At 43.6% G+C, this 19,806-nt stretch overlaps 1 protein-coding gene across 1 annotated transcript; it reads left to right on the forward strand.

Moving 5' to 3' along the window:
• Positions 1–322: 322 nt before the first annotated feature.
• Positions 323–17,278, forward strand: pfkmb (phosphofructokinase, muscle b). The gene is made up of 22 exons (XM_021569297.2): positions 323–582; positions 6,815–6,888; positions 8,252–8,329; positions 8,790–8,979; positions 9,475–9,640; positions 9,806–9,850; positions 9,965–10,073; positions 10,239–10,334; positions 10,554–10,646; positions 10,826–10,951; positions 11,085–11,149; positions 11,249–11,312; positions 11,454–11,600; positions 11,793–11,863; positions 12,014–12,101; positions 12,454–12,606; positions 13,360–13,524; positions 13,639–13,700; positions 13,801–13,912; positions 14,049–14,148; positions 16,023–16,128; positions 16,462–17,278. Exons 1-22 carry the CDS (start codon positions 504–506, stop codon positions 16,613–16,615), a joined length of 2,343 nt encoding a protein of 780 aa, XP_021424972.1. The 5' UTR covers positions 323–503; the 3' UTR covers positions 16,616–17,278.
• Positions 17,279–19,806: the final 2,528 nt, after the last annotated feature.

Below are 19,806 nucleotides of genomic sequence, written 5' to 3' on the forward strand. Positions count from 1 at the left end.
ACTCCCGCACACTCTCATTACAGTAACCTCTCAAGTTAATTCTCAACGAAGATCTCTATTCTAACAAACTCTCATCCATGCTGTGTATTGATAGGCTCGGTGTAGCCTTGGACAGCCTATTCTGTGATTGCTGCCGACCAAGCTTATTTATTTGTATGAAGGCATAGGCTGTGACGGTGGTTAGTTTTATAATTAGTTTAGAGTGAAGAGAGGTGTGTGTGCGCGTTTGCACGCAAGTGTGTGTGCGAGTGATAGGGTGTGTGTGTGTTCTCATCACGCGCATGCATCAGATTCCTGCCAAGCAGGGTGGTGGATAAACTGTGTCCCACTGTCCCATCCAGTCACTTTCCCAGTCAGCCAAGCAGGGAGAGTGAGGGGAGAGGAGAGAGAGTGACATTCTACTGCACTATACCATACACAGCAGGGCTACCAGGATCAAGGCTAATTCTTATCTGCTGTCTTTTCCTTCCTTCCCTTTTCTGGTCACAGGCAGTTCCAGGACCATGGCACACCCTAAAGACCACAGCAAGATGGGCTTCGGCCGCTCCATCGCCGTGCTGACCTCTGGAGGCGATGCCCAGGGTGAGTGGGGCTGGGCGGACCAGGGCAGGTGGGTGCCAAGGGACTGTTCGGGGGAAGTACCAGTTACAGGGGCAGACAGTCCAAGGGAGGGCAGACAGTCCAAGGAAGGGCAGACAGCCCAGAGGCTTGTTGGTAAGCAGCAGGTGGCTGAGCCGGGCCAGTTATATAGGTCTGTGGGAACAGTTCCCATGTGGGGGCAGCAAACAATGAGATATTACTTTATGTCAACAATTCCCATAATTCCCATTCATGCTCAGAGCTTGTCAATGAATTTGGACTAGGGAAACAGTGGAGTGTAGTGAGGTAAAGTAAGAAGTGATTTATAAACATAATTTGTGTTGTCTGAAGTTATGGCTGGACTTTAAGGGTGTTGCATAGACTGACTGGACTACAGAAATGCACACATTTTGGTTGAAAGTCAGATGAGTCACAGCACATATAACTAATAGAAAACATGCCTCTTATTTGTGTGGTTTGAAATTCAACTGTGTTGACGTTTTGTTTTCAGTCACAGTTCCAGTCACACAGTTTGCCACAGCCACCACTACGGCCGAATAAACTGTAATGATTGTGGAGTTCTGACATTGAAAGTTCATATCGTGTTGGTGGCTGTGATATCACATTATTGAACATACGTTAGCTTCACATAGAGACCCCTTCTCTCGGTTGTCACTGAGATATCTTATCACGCTCAAAAAGGGCAACGTGAAGTCTTCCATCCGAGGAGGTTGCCAGGGTCACCAGAGTATTTGCAGTGTGTGCGTCCCAATAATCTCTCCTTCCTTTTAAAGTGTGCACTCTTTCACTACTCCCCCAAAATGTGAAATTATTGGATTGGTGTAGGCATGGGTAGAGGGAGTTTCCGTATACCAATCATTTCGATTGAAATCGAGGAAGGAAAGTGAACATGCACACACTTTTGGAGAAAGGAAAGATTATTGGGATGCACCCAACAGTCTTCCCTCTGACCTTTAACTGGATTATGAATACCTCCCCTTTGACCTTTTGGGATGTCTGCCACTGACCCCACATGACCTTCTGATTGGAGCCTGTGTCAGGGAGCTGTCTGCCTGTCTGAACTTTACATCATTATGGAGCTGTCTGCCAACAACTAAGTAGCTCTAGTTGGCTAGCTGCTTTTCAGGGTTCTCTCTCTGTTCTCTCTTTTATTTCATGTTTTTTTCTTTCTTGTCTTCTTCCCATATTCTGTACATACACCCTGGCTACTCTGTCCTTTAAATATTCACCCATATCTTTATGTTTCCCTCTATTTACCTCTCTTTCCCTCCCGCTGTCTCTCTTTCCCTCTCGTTCCTTCTCGTCTCTCTGTATTTTTTGAAGTGGTGCTAATTTTAGAGGCGTGACCTTTGTCATATGACATGGAGAGGAGGAGGAGGAGGAGATAAGTGGGCCGAACTATCCCTCCCTCATATCCCTCCTCAATCCTCTTCCTCCTCTTCCACCTAAACCTTTTTCTCCCTCCATCATGTTGAAAGGGGAGACACTCTTGGCACGTCAATACTATCCACATGTGTTGCCCTTTAGAGTGGAGCTGGTGTGTTGAGACAGTGAGCTAGTTACATTTCCTGTCTTCCCTGTCTGCCCTACCCACCTGGTCTGCCCTACCCACCCACCCTGTCTGCCCTACCATACCTGTCATCTCTGTCCGCCCTACCCACCCTGTCTGCCCTACCCACCCACCCTGTCTGCCCTACCCACCTGGTCTGCCCTACCCACCCACCCTGTCTGCCCTACCCACCTGGTCTGCCCTACCCACCCACCCTGTCTGCCCTACCATACCTGTCGTCTCTGTCTGCCCTACCCACCCGGTCTGCCCTACCCACCCACGCTGTCTGCCCTTTCAGATCCCTGCTAGTTCACTGAAACAGGAGTGCTCTTCATTATTCCGCTATGCTATGCTATGCTATGTTTCCCCATCAGCCATACATCCTGACCATGTGAACTCACAAGAAAAAACTCTGGACCCTATTACATAATGATTATGATGAACTGGTATATGTACACATTACAATTTTTTTGTTCTGCAAAATCACTAAAATGAGACAATGAATCTGTTAAATGTCCAATGCAGCTGTTTTTATCTCAATATCAAATCATTTCTGGGTAACAATTAAGTACCTTACTGTGAAAACAGACATTTCCCCAGCAAGAATTTTGCTAGTACTGTCTGGAAGTGGTCTGAGTGGGGAGAGGAAAACAGAAAATTAACTGTTATTGGGTGCGTTCATAAATCCACTCTGGCTATCTACTCCGATTTCCGAGCACACTTGTCTGAGTGTGCCAGAACGCAGAATAATAGATGAATTTACGAACGCGCAACACCCGTTGAATATGACTTGTGTCAGTAAACGTTGGCATAAAAAATTATTAAATTGTTGCCAGCTGCACAGTTACAGTCACTAACACTCTAGATAAAATTAAAACCGCCTAACCAGCTCTTCTAGGGTGATTTAAAATAGTCAGAGTGAGTTCTCTCATTTGTATCTGGAAGTAGCTAGCAAGCTAACCAACTTTAGCCAGTTAGCTTGGGTGCTTGACTGCCGCTGTGAGGTCAGAACATTTGGATCAACCCAACTCCTCCGGTCAGAGCGTCCAGTGTGCGCTCTGAACGTGCCGAGAGCGAAATGCTCAGAATTTATGAACAGGCAATCTGACAACACTCTGAATTTCTGAACGACCAAAAGCACACTCTGACACACTGGAGGCAATTTACAAACGCACCCATTGGCTGAGATGTTTGGAATTCTCTTTCATATTGGTATATTAACTAATTCACTGCATGGTGATGTCACCATAGAAGGCCAAACTACATCCCACCAAAACATGCTGAAATTTCAGGTCTGTTCAAACAGCTCTTACACTAAAAGGGCATTATCTTAATTTTCACAATTTCACAGTATGATTCCAAAATCATAAACATCTATAAAACACAGGAAAATCGAGTTTTGTACTGCACTGGGCCTGTAAGAATGAAGTGATACAGTGGAGAGATATATATATATACAAAAGTATGTGGACACCCCTTCAAATTAGTGGATTTGGCTATTTCAGCCACACCCGTTGCTGACAGGTGTATAAAATTGAACACACAGCAATGCAATCTCCATATACAAACATTAGCAGTAGAATGGCCTTACTGAAGAGCTCAGTGACTTTCAATGTGGCACCGTCATAGGATGCCATATTTCAGTTTGTCAAATGTCTGGCCTGCTAGATCTGCCCCGTATGTGCTGTTATTGTGAAGTGGAAACGCCTAGGAGCAACAACGACTTAGCCGCGAAGTGGTAGGCCACACAAGGTCACCCAGTGGGACCGCCGTGTGCTGAAGAATGTAGCTCGTAACATGTGTCTGTCCTCGGTTGCAACACTCACAACCCAGTTCTGCCTCTGGAGCAATGTCAGCGCAAGAACTGTTCGTCGGGAGCTTCATGAAATGGGTTTCCATGGCCGAGCAGCTGCATACAAGCCTAAGATCGCAATGCCAAGTGTCGGCTAGAGTGGTGTAAAGCTCGCTGCCATTGGACTTTGGAGCAGTAGAAACACATTCTCCGGAGTGATGAATCACAATTCACCCTCTGGCAGTCCAACGGACTAATCTGGGCTTGGCAGGTGCCAGGAGAATGCTACTTTCCAACTGTAAAGTTTGGTGGATAAGGATTAATTAGCTGGTGCTGTTTTTCATTGTTCAGGTTAGGTCCCTTAGTTCTAGTGAAAGGAAATCTTAATGCTACAGCATACAATGACATTCTAGATGATTATGTGCTTCCAACTTTGTGTCAACAGTTTGGGGAAGGCACTTTCCTGTTTCAGCATGACACTTCCCCTGTGCATAAAACGAGTTCAATACAGAAATGGTTTGTCAAGATCAGTGTGGAAGAACTTGATTGGCCTGCACAAAGCCCTGACCTCAACCCCATTGAACACCTTTGGGATGAATTGGAACACCGACTGCGAGCCAGGCCTAATCGCCCAACATCAGTGTCTTGCCTCACTAATGCTCTTGTGGCTGAATGGAAGCAAGTCCCTGCAGCAATGTTCCAACATCTAGTGGAAAGCCTTCCCAGAAGAGTGGATGCTGTTATAGCAGCAAAGGGGAACCAACTTCATTATAATGCCCATGATTTTGGAATGAGATGTTTGCTGAGCACTTGTCCACATACTTTTGGTCATATATTGTAGTTTCTAACGGGCATACAAGACATTGTGATGGTTTACCTTAACCTTCGTCTGGGGTTCTGACCTGTTATGATGAAGTGTAAGTACACTGAACAAATGTCTCTCAAATGTTGTGCACAAATGTGTTTACATCCCTGATAGGGAGCATTTCTCCTTTGCCAGATAATCCATCCACCTGACAGGTGTGGCACATCAAGAAGCTGATTAAACAGCATAATCATTACACTTATGAACCTTGTGCTTGGGGCCATAAAAAAGCCACTTTAGAATGTGCAGTTGTGTCACACAACAATGCCACAGATTCCTCAAGTTGAGGGAGCGTGCAATTGGCATGCTGACTACACGAATGTCCACTACCATAAGCCACCTCCAATGTCATTTTAGAGAATTTGGCAGTACGTCCAACCAGCCTCACAACAGCAGACCACATGTAACCATGCCAGCCCAGGACCTCCACATCCGGCTTCTTCACTAGCGAGATCGTCTGAGATCAGCCACCCGAACACCTGATGAAACTGTGGGTTTACACAATCGAAGAATTTCTGCACAAACTGTCAGAAACAGTCAAAGGGAAGCTTATCTGCGTGCTCGTCGTCCTCACCAGGGTCTTGACCTGAGGGTGAGCGGTTTGCTGATGTCAACATTGTGAACAGAGTGCCCCATGGTGGCGATGGGGTTATGATATGGGCAGGCATAAGCTACGGACAACGAACACAATTGCAATTGCACAAATGAAGGCAATTTGAATGCAGAGAGATAACGTGAGGAGATCCTGAGGCCCATTATCATGCTATTAAGCTGCTGCTATCACCTCATGTTTCAGCATAATAATGCTCGCAAGGATCTGTACACAATTATTTTGAGCTGAAAATGTCCCAGTTCTTCCATGGCCTGCATACTCACCAGACATGTCACCCATTGAGCACATGTGGGATGCTCTGGATCGATGTGTACGACAGCGTGTTCCAGTTCCCGCCAATATCCAGCAACTTCACACAGCCATTGAAGAGGAGTGTGACAACATTCCACAGGTCACAATCAACAGCCTGATCAACGCCATGCGAAGGAGATGTTTCACACTGCAGGAGGCAAATTGTGGTCACAAGAGATACTGACTGGTTTTCTGATCCACACCCCTACCTTTTTTAAGGTATCTGTGACCAACAGATGCATATCTGTATTCCCAGTCATGTGAAATAAATCTTAAAATTGTTGTATGTAGCCCGTTTAGCTTCCATCTAAACCAGTCACTCAGGGAGGGACTAATGTGGAGTTAAAGATAAAGATTCAAATATAAATAGTGACACAATAAATAAATACACAGTGAATAACAATAACAAGTAAAAAATAAAATGGCTATATACAGGGAGTACCAGGACAGAGTCGATGTGCAGGGGTACGAGGTAACTGAGCTGTTGCAGCAGCGTGTGTGAAAGTGTGTGTGAGTATGTGGCGTCTCTATGCATGTGTGTGCATGTTATTAGTGTGTGTGTGTGTCTGTTGGGCAGTCTGTTTGTAAGTATGTGTGAGTGTGTGGTTAGAGTCCAGTGTGTATGCATAGAGTCAGTGCAAGACAGTTAGTTAATACAAAAAGGGTCAATGCAGGTAGTCTAGGTAGCCATTTGATTAATTATTTAGCAGTCTTGTTCAGCAGTCTTCTAGCTTGGGGGAAGAAGCTGTTCAGAGTCCTGTTGGTTCCAGATTTGGGACACTGGTACCACTTGTCATGCAGTAGCAGAAAGAGTCTAGGGTCTTCCTCTGACACCGCTTGGTATAGAGGTCCTGGATGGCAAGGAGCTCAGCCCCACCCTCTGTAGCGGCTTGCGATCGAGTGCCCTGCAGTTGTGGAACCAAGCGGTGATTCAGCCAGTCAAGTTGTCTGCATCCCCTATAAAATCATTCATATGTCAAGTTTGTAGCACACAGCATGCCAACTTAATCATAGCAGCTACACTGTGTTGTGTGTCATAGTTCAAAACCACCTGTGCAGGTGGTACTGTGTCAGTGATGTTCTAACAGCCACTCTGTGCTGCAGGTATGAATGCTGCTGTGAGGGCCACAGTCAGAGTGGGCATCTACACTGGGGCCAAAGTCTACTTCGTTCATGAGGTTAGTACCTGACTTGTATCCTCCCCGTCTCATCAACCATTTCATGTTTCCCATTAGCCCAGAACTGTTACTGTTCCCTTTTTCTGATTATTATAGTCTAGAGCAATCAAGGCATTCTTAGTCGATCACCAATCATTTCTGTAGAAAAGCCAACAATATAAAGGGATTTTTTTTTGTATTTATTTTTTTGAGCTCTTGGCGGTAGGTGCACTTGATTCAGAAGCCCTGCACACCGGGTATGCAAAGTGTTCCCATTTTGAACCATTTCATTCAAACTCAGCTTACCCGGCAAACAGAGAGATCTGTGGCTTAATCAGTGTGGCTACTGTGCTGGCCAATCTTATAGCTCAAATTACAGTGCCTACAGCTTCCACGACCCAGTCCATCACAAAGTTTGATACTAGCCTACTTGAAATTTTCTTAACTTTTAAAACCATGACCAGAGAGAAACTGTCAAAGACTACAGCAAAGAGCTGCTGTTTTTATGAGTGAATTCATGTCAAAGTTTTTATTCAGCACTGTCACTACTGTTTTTATTCAACGTTACTACAAAACGTAAAATTTGTGGAAAACTGTCTAGACTTCTGGGATACTCAAATCAGCATGATATGTTATGTTTGGTATGGTTACATTAGACAGATGGTTACTCAAGTCAAAAGTGAAAGTAGGGTAGCTGGAAAGGTGTATAATGCGAATGTCTAGCAACCCGAAGGTTGTGAGTTTGAATCTCATCACGGTAATTTTAGCATTTTAGCTAATTAGCAACTTTTCAACTACTTACTACTTTTTAGCTACTTTGTAACTACTTAGCTAAGCCTTCCCCTAACCTTAACCCTTTTAGCTAACCCTTCACTTATCCACATCTTTAACCCTTTAAGCTAACTCCTAAACTTAACCCTAACCCTAGCCTAGCTAACATTAGCTAGCTAGCTAACATTAGCCACCTAGCTAGATTTTGTAACATATAGTACGTTTTTCAAATTTGTAACATATTGTATGATGTGTAAATTCGGAATATATGGTATGAATCATAATTCATAACATATCATCCAAAATAGGTGATGGACATCCACAAATGAATACACACCATACGAAATGTAACATATCTTACTAAATGGAGTGTCTTGGATGTACGTATAGAATAATACAAAATCAATTATTAGAGGGGACAGGATGTAAACCAACAGAGCTACGGACAGCAAGGTCTGGATTTGAGAAAGGTGATCTGGAATGAGCCTCTTACAACCTCATATTCCTTTTTCCTTGCCTATTACCTTACCGTAAAGGTCTGTCAGCTAAGCCACATCAATTACCTTGGGTTCTCCCGTAACTGTGAGTGACAGGTTTGTGTGTTCGTCTCCAGGGTTACCAGGGTTTGGTGGATGGAGGTGACAATATCAAACCTGCCACCTGGGAGAGTGTGTCTATGATGCTGCAGCTGGTGAGCACACATACAGTATACACACACGTGTACACAGGCACACACACACACTTTATCCAATTACCTCCCCCCTCACTCTTCTTTAGTTTCTAACCAAATGTAACCTTTCAGTGAAAAGGGTGGGATCCATCCTCTGGAACATGAACTGGTCCTAGATCAGTGACCCTCTAGTCAGTAGGAGCTAGTCAAATGCCAGGGTTCACTGGATTTAATGGGCTTCAGAATGATAGGCTGGGGTTTCACCTCCCTCCTTTCCTCCTCTTCCCTTCCTCCTTCCCTCCCCCTTGGTCTCTCTTCTTCTTGCTCTCTCTCGCTCTCACACACACTATTCCTGAACCACAATCTCTCTCATCCCTCTCTGCCTATAGCCCACATCCTGTCCTTCTCTACTTCCTCCTCCATCTCTCCCTCTTATTTAGCCCAACTGAATGTGTTCTGTTGGCATGTTGTCTCGTCTCAGGGTGGCACTGTGATTGGCAGTGCCCGCTGTATGGACTTCAAAGAGAAGTGGGGGCGTCTGAAGGCCGCCTGCAACTTGGTCAAACTGGGCATCACCAACCTGTGTGTAATCGGTGGTGACGGTAGCTTGACTGGTGCTAACCAGTTCCGTACAGAGTGGAGCGAGCTGCTGGCTGACCTGATCAAACAGGGTGAGATACCTAGGCCACCAACAAGACTACATTACCCAGTACCCTTCACTCCAAAGCACCCAACTACCATAAAACATAATGTAACCCACTACACTTATGTAACCCTCCCAGTCACTTTTTAGATGATCCTAAGATGGGGATTAGGTCATTATTCATTATGATCTTAAAGCCAAAAATGATCCTAGATCAGCACTACTACTCCAAGACAATTTGTGAATACAGGCCCAAGCATCTGTATGGTCTTTGAAATATCTGGCTCCTTACACTGTACTTTAATGCCTCCTTGTGGACCCAAGTCATATAAGCAAATTAATTTATCCAAAGCAACTTAGAATAGTGCTTGCATACAATTTGATATGTGTGGCCTCAGTGGGAATTGAACCCACAACCCCAGCATTGCAAGGGCCATGCTCTAGCAACTGAGCCACATAGGACTAGGATAGGATAGTACATTAAATGTGAGAGCTGACTGCTAGTTTGTGTGTCCACCACCAGGTAAGATCACGGCGGAGGAGGCAAAGCGTTCTTCTCACCTCAACATCGTGGGCATGGTGGGCTCTATAGACAACGACTTCTGTGGCACTGACATGACCATTGGCACTGACTCCGCCCTGCACCGCATCATAGAGGTGGTGGACGCCATAACAACTACTGCACAGAGGTATACACACACACACACACACACACACACACACACACACACACACACACACACACACACACACACACACACACACACACACACCAATATTAAGTCATTTGTAAGCATCAGTAAATCATGATTTTTGGGGGGATTCTTGTGTTTTTCACATATTTCTGTTGACAGTCACCAGAGGACCTTTATCCTGGAGGTGATGGGCAGACACTGCGGGTGAGTGCCTGACTGTGTGTGCATGCGTGTGCGTGTGTGTGTGTGCGTGCATCTGTGTGCACATGTGTCTGTGCGTGCTTGTGTATGTATTAACATTGCTGTCTGTCCTCACAGCTACCTGGCCCTGGTGACTGCTCTGGCCTGCGGTGCTGACTGGGTGTTCATCCCAGAGATGCCCCCAGAGGACAACTGGGAGGAGCATCTGTGCAAAAGACTGATTGCGGTACCACACCTCCTCTCCTGCTTCCTCTATCCCCCCATCCTTCTATCCCTTCTCCACCTCTTCTGATTGACCCTCTCTATCTCTTTGTCCCTCTCCCTGGTTTTCTCTCTCTCTTCCTCATATAATAACACACAAAACAACGTTCTCTCTCCGTCTCCCTCTCAGCAAAGGGAGCGTGGTTCTCGTCTGAACGTCATCATCATGGCAGAGGGAGCCCAGGACCGTAAGCAAAAACCCATCACCTGTGACCAAGTCAAAAATGTGAGCGGTGGCATTACACAGTCAATAGAATTGGTCCCTAACCACTGAAACAGGCAGTGTCCCAAACGGCACCCTATTCCCCCAGCCAGAGTCCGATATGTTTCATCCCCCTAATGGTAAAGGTTATAAGGGGCTAGGGTAATATCACCTTTGATCAATCATCTAGCTCTGATCTGACAGAGGACTGATGCTGTAATCTCTCTGTGTCACTCTGTACAGCTGGTATCCAAGAAACTTGGCTTCGACACCCGTTCTACCATCCTGGGACACGTACAGAGAGGTGGCACCCCCTCTGCTTTCGACAGGATCCTGGTAATCCATCTGTCTGTCACCACTTTGTGTCTGTCAATCCGTCTGTCTATGCCGGTATTGTTTTTACTCTGTTGTCTACTCTTTCTTGCCCTTCAGGGTCATTTACATAGCACCTATAATATAATGCTACGATAATCGATCCTTTGTTCATTCATTCATTCTCTCCCTCCGTCCTCCAGGGTAGCAGGATGGGTGTGGAGGCTGTGATGGCTCTGTTGGAGGCCACCCCAGAAACTCCAGCCTGTGTTGTCAGTCTTTCTGGGAACATGGCCATCAGGCTGCCGCTCATGGAGTGTGTCCAAGTTGTGAGCTATATACCTATGCCAAATCAAACTGCATTATTTCCTCTCTTATTGCTGAGAAAGCATATTATCGACATCGTCTTTTAAAATGTCTTCATCTCTCTATTGTCCCCCCCTCTCTCACTCACTCTCTCAGACTAAAGATGTGACCGTAGCCATGGCTGAGGGGAGATTTGAAGATGCTGTGAATCTCAGGGGAAAGTGAGCCTTTATTTTGCCTATTTTCTTTCCTTCCATGGCTAGCTTGTCATTTGGACTAAGTACTGAGATGAAAACCATTGGTCATTTTCTTGTTTGTAGGAGCTTTCAGAATAACTGGAACACATACAAAATGCTGGCTCACGTGAACCCCCCAGAAGTGAAGGTGAGTAACTGTATCATCTTCATCAGGTTCTTTTTCTTGCTATCTTGGTCTGATATTTGGGCAACCTGGTTGCACATTTGAAGGCATTATAAGGTTGCACCCAAAATACATCCTCTCTCTGTCTTGTTCTCCCCCTCTCAGAGCAACATCAATATTGCCATTGTAAATGTGGGCGCCCCCTGTGCTGGGATGAATGCAGCAGTGCGTTCAGCTGTCAGGGCTGGTCTCATCCAGGGACACCAGATGCTGGCTATACACGATGGCTTTGATGGCCTGGCTAACGGACAGGTGGGACATTCCACCAGGAAATATGCCCCTGAGGATTTCTTGTAGTGGACAACTTGTATGTTATTTTACATCTGATCAGATGAATGGCACCATCAAGAACATCAGTTCATTGCCAAGTTGAGCTCCACCTGCACAGATCAACACAAATAACACACACACACACCATACTAATCTCTCTTTCCTCTTCCTCAGATTGAGCCTATCACTTGGGCTCAAGTGGGTGGATGGACTGGGAAGGGAGGGTCCAATCTCGGTACCAAGAGGTGAGACATCTCCACAGAGCACACGCACCAATGCTTAGGGCCAGGGAAAGCTCACAGTTGTGTGTTTAGGAGGAACCCAGGGTCCTACGAAGAACAACAGAAACCTCTATTGACAATTAACTTTCAATGTTTCTCGTCTCTGTTGTGTAGAAACCTGCCAGGTAAAAACATTGAGCAAATCAGCCTGAACATTGCCAAGTTCAACATTCATTCTCTGATCATCATTGGAGGCTTTGAGGTGAGGATCGAGGGGTTGGATCAGAGAGTATTCGGATGGTTCACTTGTCCACTGTCCAATCATTATTGATTGAACATATTGATTGAACATATTGATTGAACATATTCATTGAACATATTCATTGAACATATTGATTGAACATATTCATTGAACATATTGATTGAACATATTGATTGAACATATTGATTGAACATATTCATTGAACATATTCATTGAACATATTCATTGAACATATTCATTGAACATATTCATTGAACATAAGCACAACAGTTGTAAAACGAGTATCATGAATATTGTCTTGTCTGTTGATGCCTAGTCCAGATATACATGGTATTGTGTGTCTCCTTATCAGGCGTATCTGGGTGGTCTGGAGCTGGTAACAGCCAGGGAGAAGTACGAGGAGCTGTGTATCCCCATGGTGGTCATTCCCGCCACCGTCTCCAACAATGTTCCCGGATCAGACTTCAGCATCGGCGCTGACACCGCCCTCAACACCATCACCATGGTAAGACAAACACACATGCTGTACCCCAGACACACACACACATTCTAAATACTTTATTTGAATCCACAAATTACATTACAGTCGAGAAGGATTCAAACATTTCAAAGGACAAAGATATCTGGATGGATATAAAAAGCACCTTCTCCATACAGCAAGGCTGCCCATGACCGCTGACACAGAGCATTACCTTGTTAGCTACTTTGCCTTTGTCCTATGCAAGCCTGCATTCTGAAGGCCACGTACAGTCAGCCTATGTACAAGGGCGAGACTCCCAGATATCAGCACCACAAGTTTGCACTGATAACTAAGGGTGTTCAGGCGTGACACATGGAGATGGTATTTCAGCAACTTAGCAACAAAAGGTCTGCTCCATGTAGGAGTCAAAAGAGCAACCCACATCCAAAATATGCACCTCCCTCCAGCCTTCCCCACAACAACAATATCTGGCATATTTGGGATACAAGAAAACACCTCATTATCAAATTTGCCTCCTCTGACAGGAGAACGTTTCTGGGACACACACACTTTAGTCATTTAGCTCACACTCTTATCCAGAGCAATTAGGGTTAAGTGCCTTTCTCAAGGACACATCAACAGATATTTTACCAAGTCGCTCTGGGATTCAAACCAGTGACCTTTTTTGTGACTAGCCCAACACTCTTAACTGCTATGCTAGCTGCTAGGCTACCTGCCTAACATATGACAATACCAAGACACACATCCCTCCTACTAGCCTTTCTTTCTTTCTGTCAGACTTGCGACAGGATCAAGCAGTCTGCTGCTGGCACCAAGAGAAGAGTGTTCATCATTGAGACCATGGGGGGATACTGCGGCTACCTGGCAACCATGGCTGGCTTGTCATCTGGGGCTGACGCTGCCTACATTTATGAAGAGCCTTTCCATATCCATGACCTGGAGGTCAGGGGGCACACTGACAGAATAACAAATATGGATGGATTCTGTGTTATATTTCAAGCACAAAAAATGGGGACATTGGGATGTTGAATCATCTGTTGTATTGTTTTGTTGCAGCTGAACGTGGTGCATCTGATAGAAAAGATGAAGACCTCCGTGAAGAGAGGTCTCATTCTCAGGTAGATGTGCTCTCCTCAAAAACACATCCTGTCTGATATCCCTCAGACATTATCGTTCTCTTGTTTCTCTTGTTACTGTAAATCCTCCTCCTGCCCACAGGAACTCTAATGCCAATGACAACTACACCACACAGTTCCTCTACAACCTGTACTCAGAGGAGGGCAAGGGCACGTTCGACTGCAGGATGAACATCCTGGGACACATGCAACAGGTCTGATGGACACTTCTTCTAACTGTTTAATGGGCTCAACTCTAAACCTGTGGTAATATAAGGAACCAATTAATCTATATATTCATATGGAAATACATCTCTCTAACCATCTCTCTCTCTCTTTGCTCACGACCAGGGTGGAACCCCCACCCCCTTCGACAGGAATTTTGGCACCAAGATGGGAGCCAAGTCTGTCCTGTGGCTGACTGACAAGCTGAAGGAGTGCTACAGACACGGTGAGGATCATTTGGTATTTTATTAGGATCCCCACTGCAAAAGCAGCAGCTACTCTTCCGTGGGTCCACACAAAACATGAAACATGACATAATACAGAACACTAATAGACAAGAACAGCTCAAGGACAGAACTACATCAATTAAAAAAGAAAGGCACATGTGGCCTACATATCTTTTTTGAAACCAGGTTTGCTGTTTATTTGAGCAATATGAGATTAAACGGATTTCCATGCAATAATGGCTACATATAATACTGTACGGTTTCTTTCATTTGTTTTGGATTTGGGGGACTGTGAAAAGACCCCTTGTGGCATGTCTGGTGGGGTGAGTGTGTGTGTCAGCTGTGTGTATGCTGACTATGCAAACAATTTGGGATTTTCAACACATTCATGTTTCTTATAAAAAGAAAAAAGTGATGCAGTCAGTCTCTCCTCAACTCATAGCCAAGAAAGACTGGCATGCATAGTATTTATATCAGCCCTCTGATTACAATGAAGAGCAAGACGCGCCACTCTGTTCTGGGCCAGCTGCAGCTTAACTAGGTCTTTCCTTGCAGCACTCGACCACACAACTGGACAATAATCAATATAAGACAAAACTAGAGCCTGCATCTCCCCATCTTTACAACCATTGAATCTATATGTTCTGACCATGACCATTTACAATCTAAGGTAACGCCAAGTAATTTAGTCTCCTCAACTTGTTCAACAGACACACCATTTGTAACCCAATTCAGCTGAGGTCTAGAATTTAGGGAATGCTTTGTACAAAATACAATGTTCTTAATTTTAGAGATGTTCAGGACCAGTTTATAACTGGCCACCCATTTCAAAACATACTGCAACTCTTTGTTAAGGTTTTAGTGACTTCATTAGCTGTGGTTGCTGATGCGTATATGGTTGAATCAGCATCATACATGGACACACATGCTTTGTTTAATGCCAGTGGTAGGTCATTGGTAAAAAATTGAAAAAGGTAGAGGGCCGAGAGAGCTGCCCTGCAGTACACCACCCTTTACATGTTTGACATTAGAGAAGCTTCCATTAAAGAAAACCCTTTGAGTTCTATTAGATATATAGCTCTGAATCCACGATAAGACAGAGGTTGAAAAGCCATAACACACACGTTTTTTCAATAACAGGTTATGGTCAATAATATCAAAGGCTCCACTGAAATCTAACAGTTCAGCTCCCACAATCCTCTCATTATCAATTTCTTTCAATCAATCATCAGTCATTTGTGTCAGTGCAGTACTTGTTGAGGGCCTTCTTTATAAGCATGCTGAAAGTCTGTTGGTAATTTGTTTACAGATAGCATTGTATTTGTTCAAACACAATTATTTCCAACAGTTTGCTAAGAGCTGGCAGCAAGCTTATAGGTCTACTGTTAGAACCAGTAAAGGCCACTTTACAACTCTTGGGTAGAGGAATTAATTAGGAGGACAAATACTTTCCTCTAGGCTCAGATTAAAGATATGACAGATAGGAGTGGCTATAGAGTCAGCTACCATCCTCAGAAGCTATCCGTCTTTTTAATTTTTTTTATTGAACCTTTATTTAACCAGGAAGGGCTCATTGAGATTTAAAATCTCTTTTTCAAGAGCGTCCTGGCCAAAAAGAGACACAAAGGGACACAAAGAAGGCAAATCCTCCTCCTGCCCACAGGAACTCTAATGCCAACGACAACTACACCACACAGTTCCTCTACAACCTGTACTACCCTTGGCCTGGTCCTAGATAGGTGTCTTATCCAACTCCTCTGACTATTGTTGTCCTGCTATAAGAGATGAGCTGGATAAAGCCCATACAGACAGGTCTAGGACCAGCCAGGCTACTGCCCTCCTATGTTGATGCCAGCCCTCTTTGTGTCCCCAGGTCGTATCTTTGCTAACACACCAGATTCTGCCTGTGTGCTGGGCATGAAAAGGCGATCCCTGATCTTCCAACCCCTGACTTCCCTCAAGGAAGACACTGACTTTGAGTAAGTCCTAATCCTCACTCCTCCTTCTCTTTCTCTCCTCCTTCTCTTTCTCTCCTCCCATCTCTTTCTCTCCTCTCTCTTGTTTGTGACTCTTCATCGTGTGTTCCACATTGAGTTCAGCGTTTGAGTTCAGTGTTTTAATGCTGAGCAGTGGTAGGTAAGTGCTGTTGTTTGTAAGTATGTGTCAGTCCAATCAGAACCATTGAACCAGCCCAGCTCTTCCTCTGTTTCCTGTTTTCTTTCTCTGATCCCACTCTTATTCTCCTCCTCCTTCACACTCCCCCCTTCTACCACCCTTTCCCCTCACTCCATCCTTCTTTCCTCCCTCCACAGGCACCGTATCCCAAAGACTGAGTGGTGGCTGAAGCTGAGGCCCATTCTGAAGATCCTGGCCAGGTATGAAGCTGTGGAAATAGACACCTCTGAGGTGGCTGCCATGGAGCACATCATCAAGAAGACAGGAGAAATCAAGGGGGGCAAAATTTAAACAAACCAAATAAACACACACAACCTCACATAAACACATACATACACACCCTTAGTCTTGCACCTAGACCCGCCCGCACCTATGAGAAGAAAGGAACCTGAGGATCTGTCTTTTTCAACCATCTATTTCCTGTGTTTGAGGGGTGCAAAATCCACTCGTCACTTAAATCTGGCTGGATGGATTGCTTTCATTTTAATCCTGTGACTCTTTCATACTCTTGCTTGTGTCTGTCGTTTTTACCCGTTAACGTTACGACCGTGGAAATGTTTGTAATGACCTGTCAAACACATCCCGGTAATGGCTGAAAGGGGCTCAATGGAAAACATTGTATTTCCGTTGTATCTATAAGAACGCTAAACTTTGTCTGAGATTAAACGCATAGTCTCGACACTTGCATCACAAGAAAGAGAAGAAAGATGACGTTATTTGATGGGTGTACATTTTGTGCGGCGCTGATAACAGTTAGAATTGAATTGAATACATTTGAAATGTTTACAAAAGAGATGCTCTAAAATGAAAGCAATTTCCGAAAAGGAACACTCGGATTATAGTAATACTATGTCTGATCTCGCAAACGATGTAAAGTATGTATCATCAGGTGTCATCTACTCTAAGACATATTGACATTTGACAATAAATGTAATACCTAATTTCCCACCAAAATCCCTGAACTCCATTATTTGTCCTTGCCAGTAAAATGTTTTATGTGCTATAATTCAGTCAATATATAATGGATACATTTTCTTCAAAAAGTTTGGCGTATCTTCATCCATTGTCCAACTGTTGCATTTATTGGAATCATTTTTAAAACCTTTTAACAATTTTGTTAGTAACTAGTAGTTCGTTGCTAGTAACAGTCAACCATTCAGTCAACTGATGGGTGTATCATATCAGTACAGTACTAGTGGTTATGAGGAAAAGACTGTACATACAGTTTGTTGTGTTGTGTGGAGCTTCGAACTTTCTACATCACAGAAGTCATTCTACATCATTCTGCAGCTGGCAACCCTTCAACAATACTGTGCAGATCTCTCTGCAAAGTCAGAGTCTAACACTTATCTGAAAACCACAGACACCCACAGTGTTCTGTTTCCTGTGTCTGGTGTAATGCCTTCTCCCCTGTTTGTATGGCAGAACAGTTTAGAACTGAATACTTCTTTCTTCCATTGAAACTGATCTAGGACATGGAATAAAAATAAAGGTTTATTGAAAATAAAAAAATATTGAATGTTTAGTGATAAAAGGGTATCAATGTATTGCAAAGAAAATGTAACTCATTTTGTGGTGCTTTTTACAACAATAACTTTATTATCTTTTATTAAATTGTGCCTAATAGGCTGACTAAGTACAGCCTACCCCAATAATAAAGTTGTTATGCATTTAGTCATTTAACAAATACAAAATGTAAGGTGTGGGTAAAAAAAATGACTCAAGGCTTGACGGTACTACACTGATTGGAAACAGAGATGATGATGACTGACAGAAGAAATTAAGATTGTAAGTCGCTCTGGATAAGAGCCTCTGCTAAATTACTAAATTGTAAAATGTCAAAATGTAGACCATGGCACCTACTGCAAGTTCCCCCGGTTTCTGTTGTATGAATCATGACAGCTCAACCATGACCATGACCATTTCCCTATTTACTCTTTCTCCCTTAGTTACAAATGTTACTGAGCGTACCAAAGGAGTGTGTGGACACAATAGTATGCCCTCTTTGGGGGGAATTCAGACCAGAGTTACACGCACCTAAATGGAAATGAATTCCTTTTTATACCTCTTTTCTTTCTAGGGGAGAGTGGGGTCTGTTGAGCCATTTTTTACATTCAGCATCACTCTGTCAAGGGAAATATGGTATTCTTTCTAACAAAGATATCTACATATATTTCAGGATGTTGTGTATCCCTGGAAATAATCAGAATTCATGTAAACATTACAGTTTTGAAAACATAGCTTGTCCAAAAAAAGTGGTCTCTTGGCGCAACTTACCCTGGGTAAATTGATCCTCAGGGCAGGGTGAGTTACGCCACCTACAAATTTCTGTGCTGAATGAAATATTACCACTACCTTTTTAAAACTATCTTTATTTCCCAAACACTATTCAACTCAATCACAATCGCCATCTTTTAATCATTTTAAGCACATTTTAACACAGCACGAATGACATTATCTCTCCGCCTGAAACTAAAATCAAAATGGTGCATACATATATATATATATATATATATATCTGCAGTAACACCTAAAAACACTACTTTTTTAAAGACTTTATCATGGGCCACGCCGTGTTGTTACATCATATCCCAGAAATAATGCTTTGCATTACGCCTGGGAAGAAAACACTTACATTTGCTTAACTTACCCCGAGGTAAACATTTAGACTATATTAGCCCACACAACTACAAGGATGCACTTTCATGCTAGGTTTAGGAGATTGAAGCATATAGAGACCCAAACTGTTAATATGATCTACTTTGGTTTAGATACAAGCATCATGAAACCTCTAACGCAATAGATTAATTTTACTCGGGCCTAACTTCCTTACCACTCTTCAGACTCATGAAATTATGACCTGTCGTGGAAATTTCCTGTATTTACCAAATCATGAGAGCAAACCACACACAAGTCAGAGTTATCACAAAGTCCATCTTTAATTATATGATCTCCATCACAACCCTGTGACTCTCAGATCAATTCAGTGTCTATCAATGAATTCTCTGAGAGTCCTTACACATTGCAACTGAGATCCTTTATAGGAAAGACACACATAGCCAGACAGCATTGGCCATAATTTATCGTTCAGCCTTGTCTCCTAAACCATGTTTTTTTCTCGCTCTCAGAACCATAAAACAAAACCTATCAACGGGCATATATCAAATACTCCCTCCTTGACAAGATCACATAGACACAGTGACTGGCACACAGACATTGTGGAGCCAAGAGATAATTGATTTAAAAGATATGTTTACATATGAAGACAAGCTTGACCCCTCCCCTCTCTGCGGCCCAAATAACTTAGTCCTGACAGAGAACAGATAACTGCAAATGGCCACCACTATAGTACAACAAGATGCATTCTGATGAGAAGTAACTCATCAGCATATCATGAAAATAAAACATCTTATCTATGTTACCCATCTAATGATTATTCCCCAACAGACCTCTTCCTAAATATTTGGTCAAATTATACATTT

This window comes from Oncorhynchus mykiss, chromosome 17 (assembly GCF_013265735.2).
Source record: "Oncorhynchus mykiss isolate Arlee chromosome 17, USDA_OmykA_1.1, whole genome shotgun sequence".
Classification (NCBI taxonomy): Eukaryota; Metazoa; Chordata; class Actinopteri; order Salmoniformes; family Salmonidae; genus Oncorhynchus; species Oncorhynchus mykiss.

Excerpts from the sequence above, each read along its gene's own strand:
- pfkmb (XM_021569297.2), top strand. The coding sequence starts at position 504 with ATGGCACACCCTAAAGACCACAGCAAGATGGGCTTCGGCCGCTCCATC. Across the intron at positions 9,641-9,805 it reads ATAACAACTACTGCACAGAG|TCACCAGAGGACCTTTATCC; the intron begins GTATACACACAC and ends TTCTGTTGACAG. Across the intron at positions 9,851-9,964 it reads GTGATGGGCAGACACTGCGG|CTACCTGGCCCTGGTGACTG; the intron begins GTGAGTGCCTGA and ends CTGTCCTCACAG.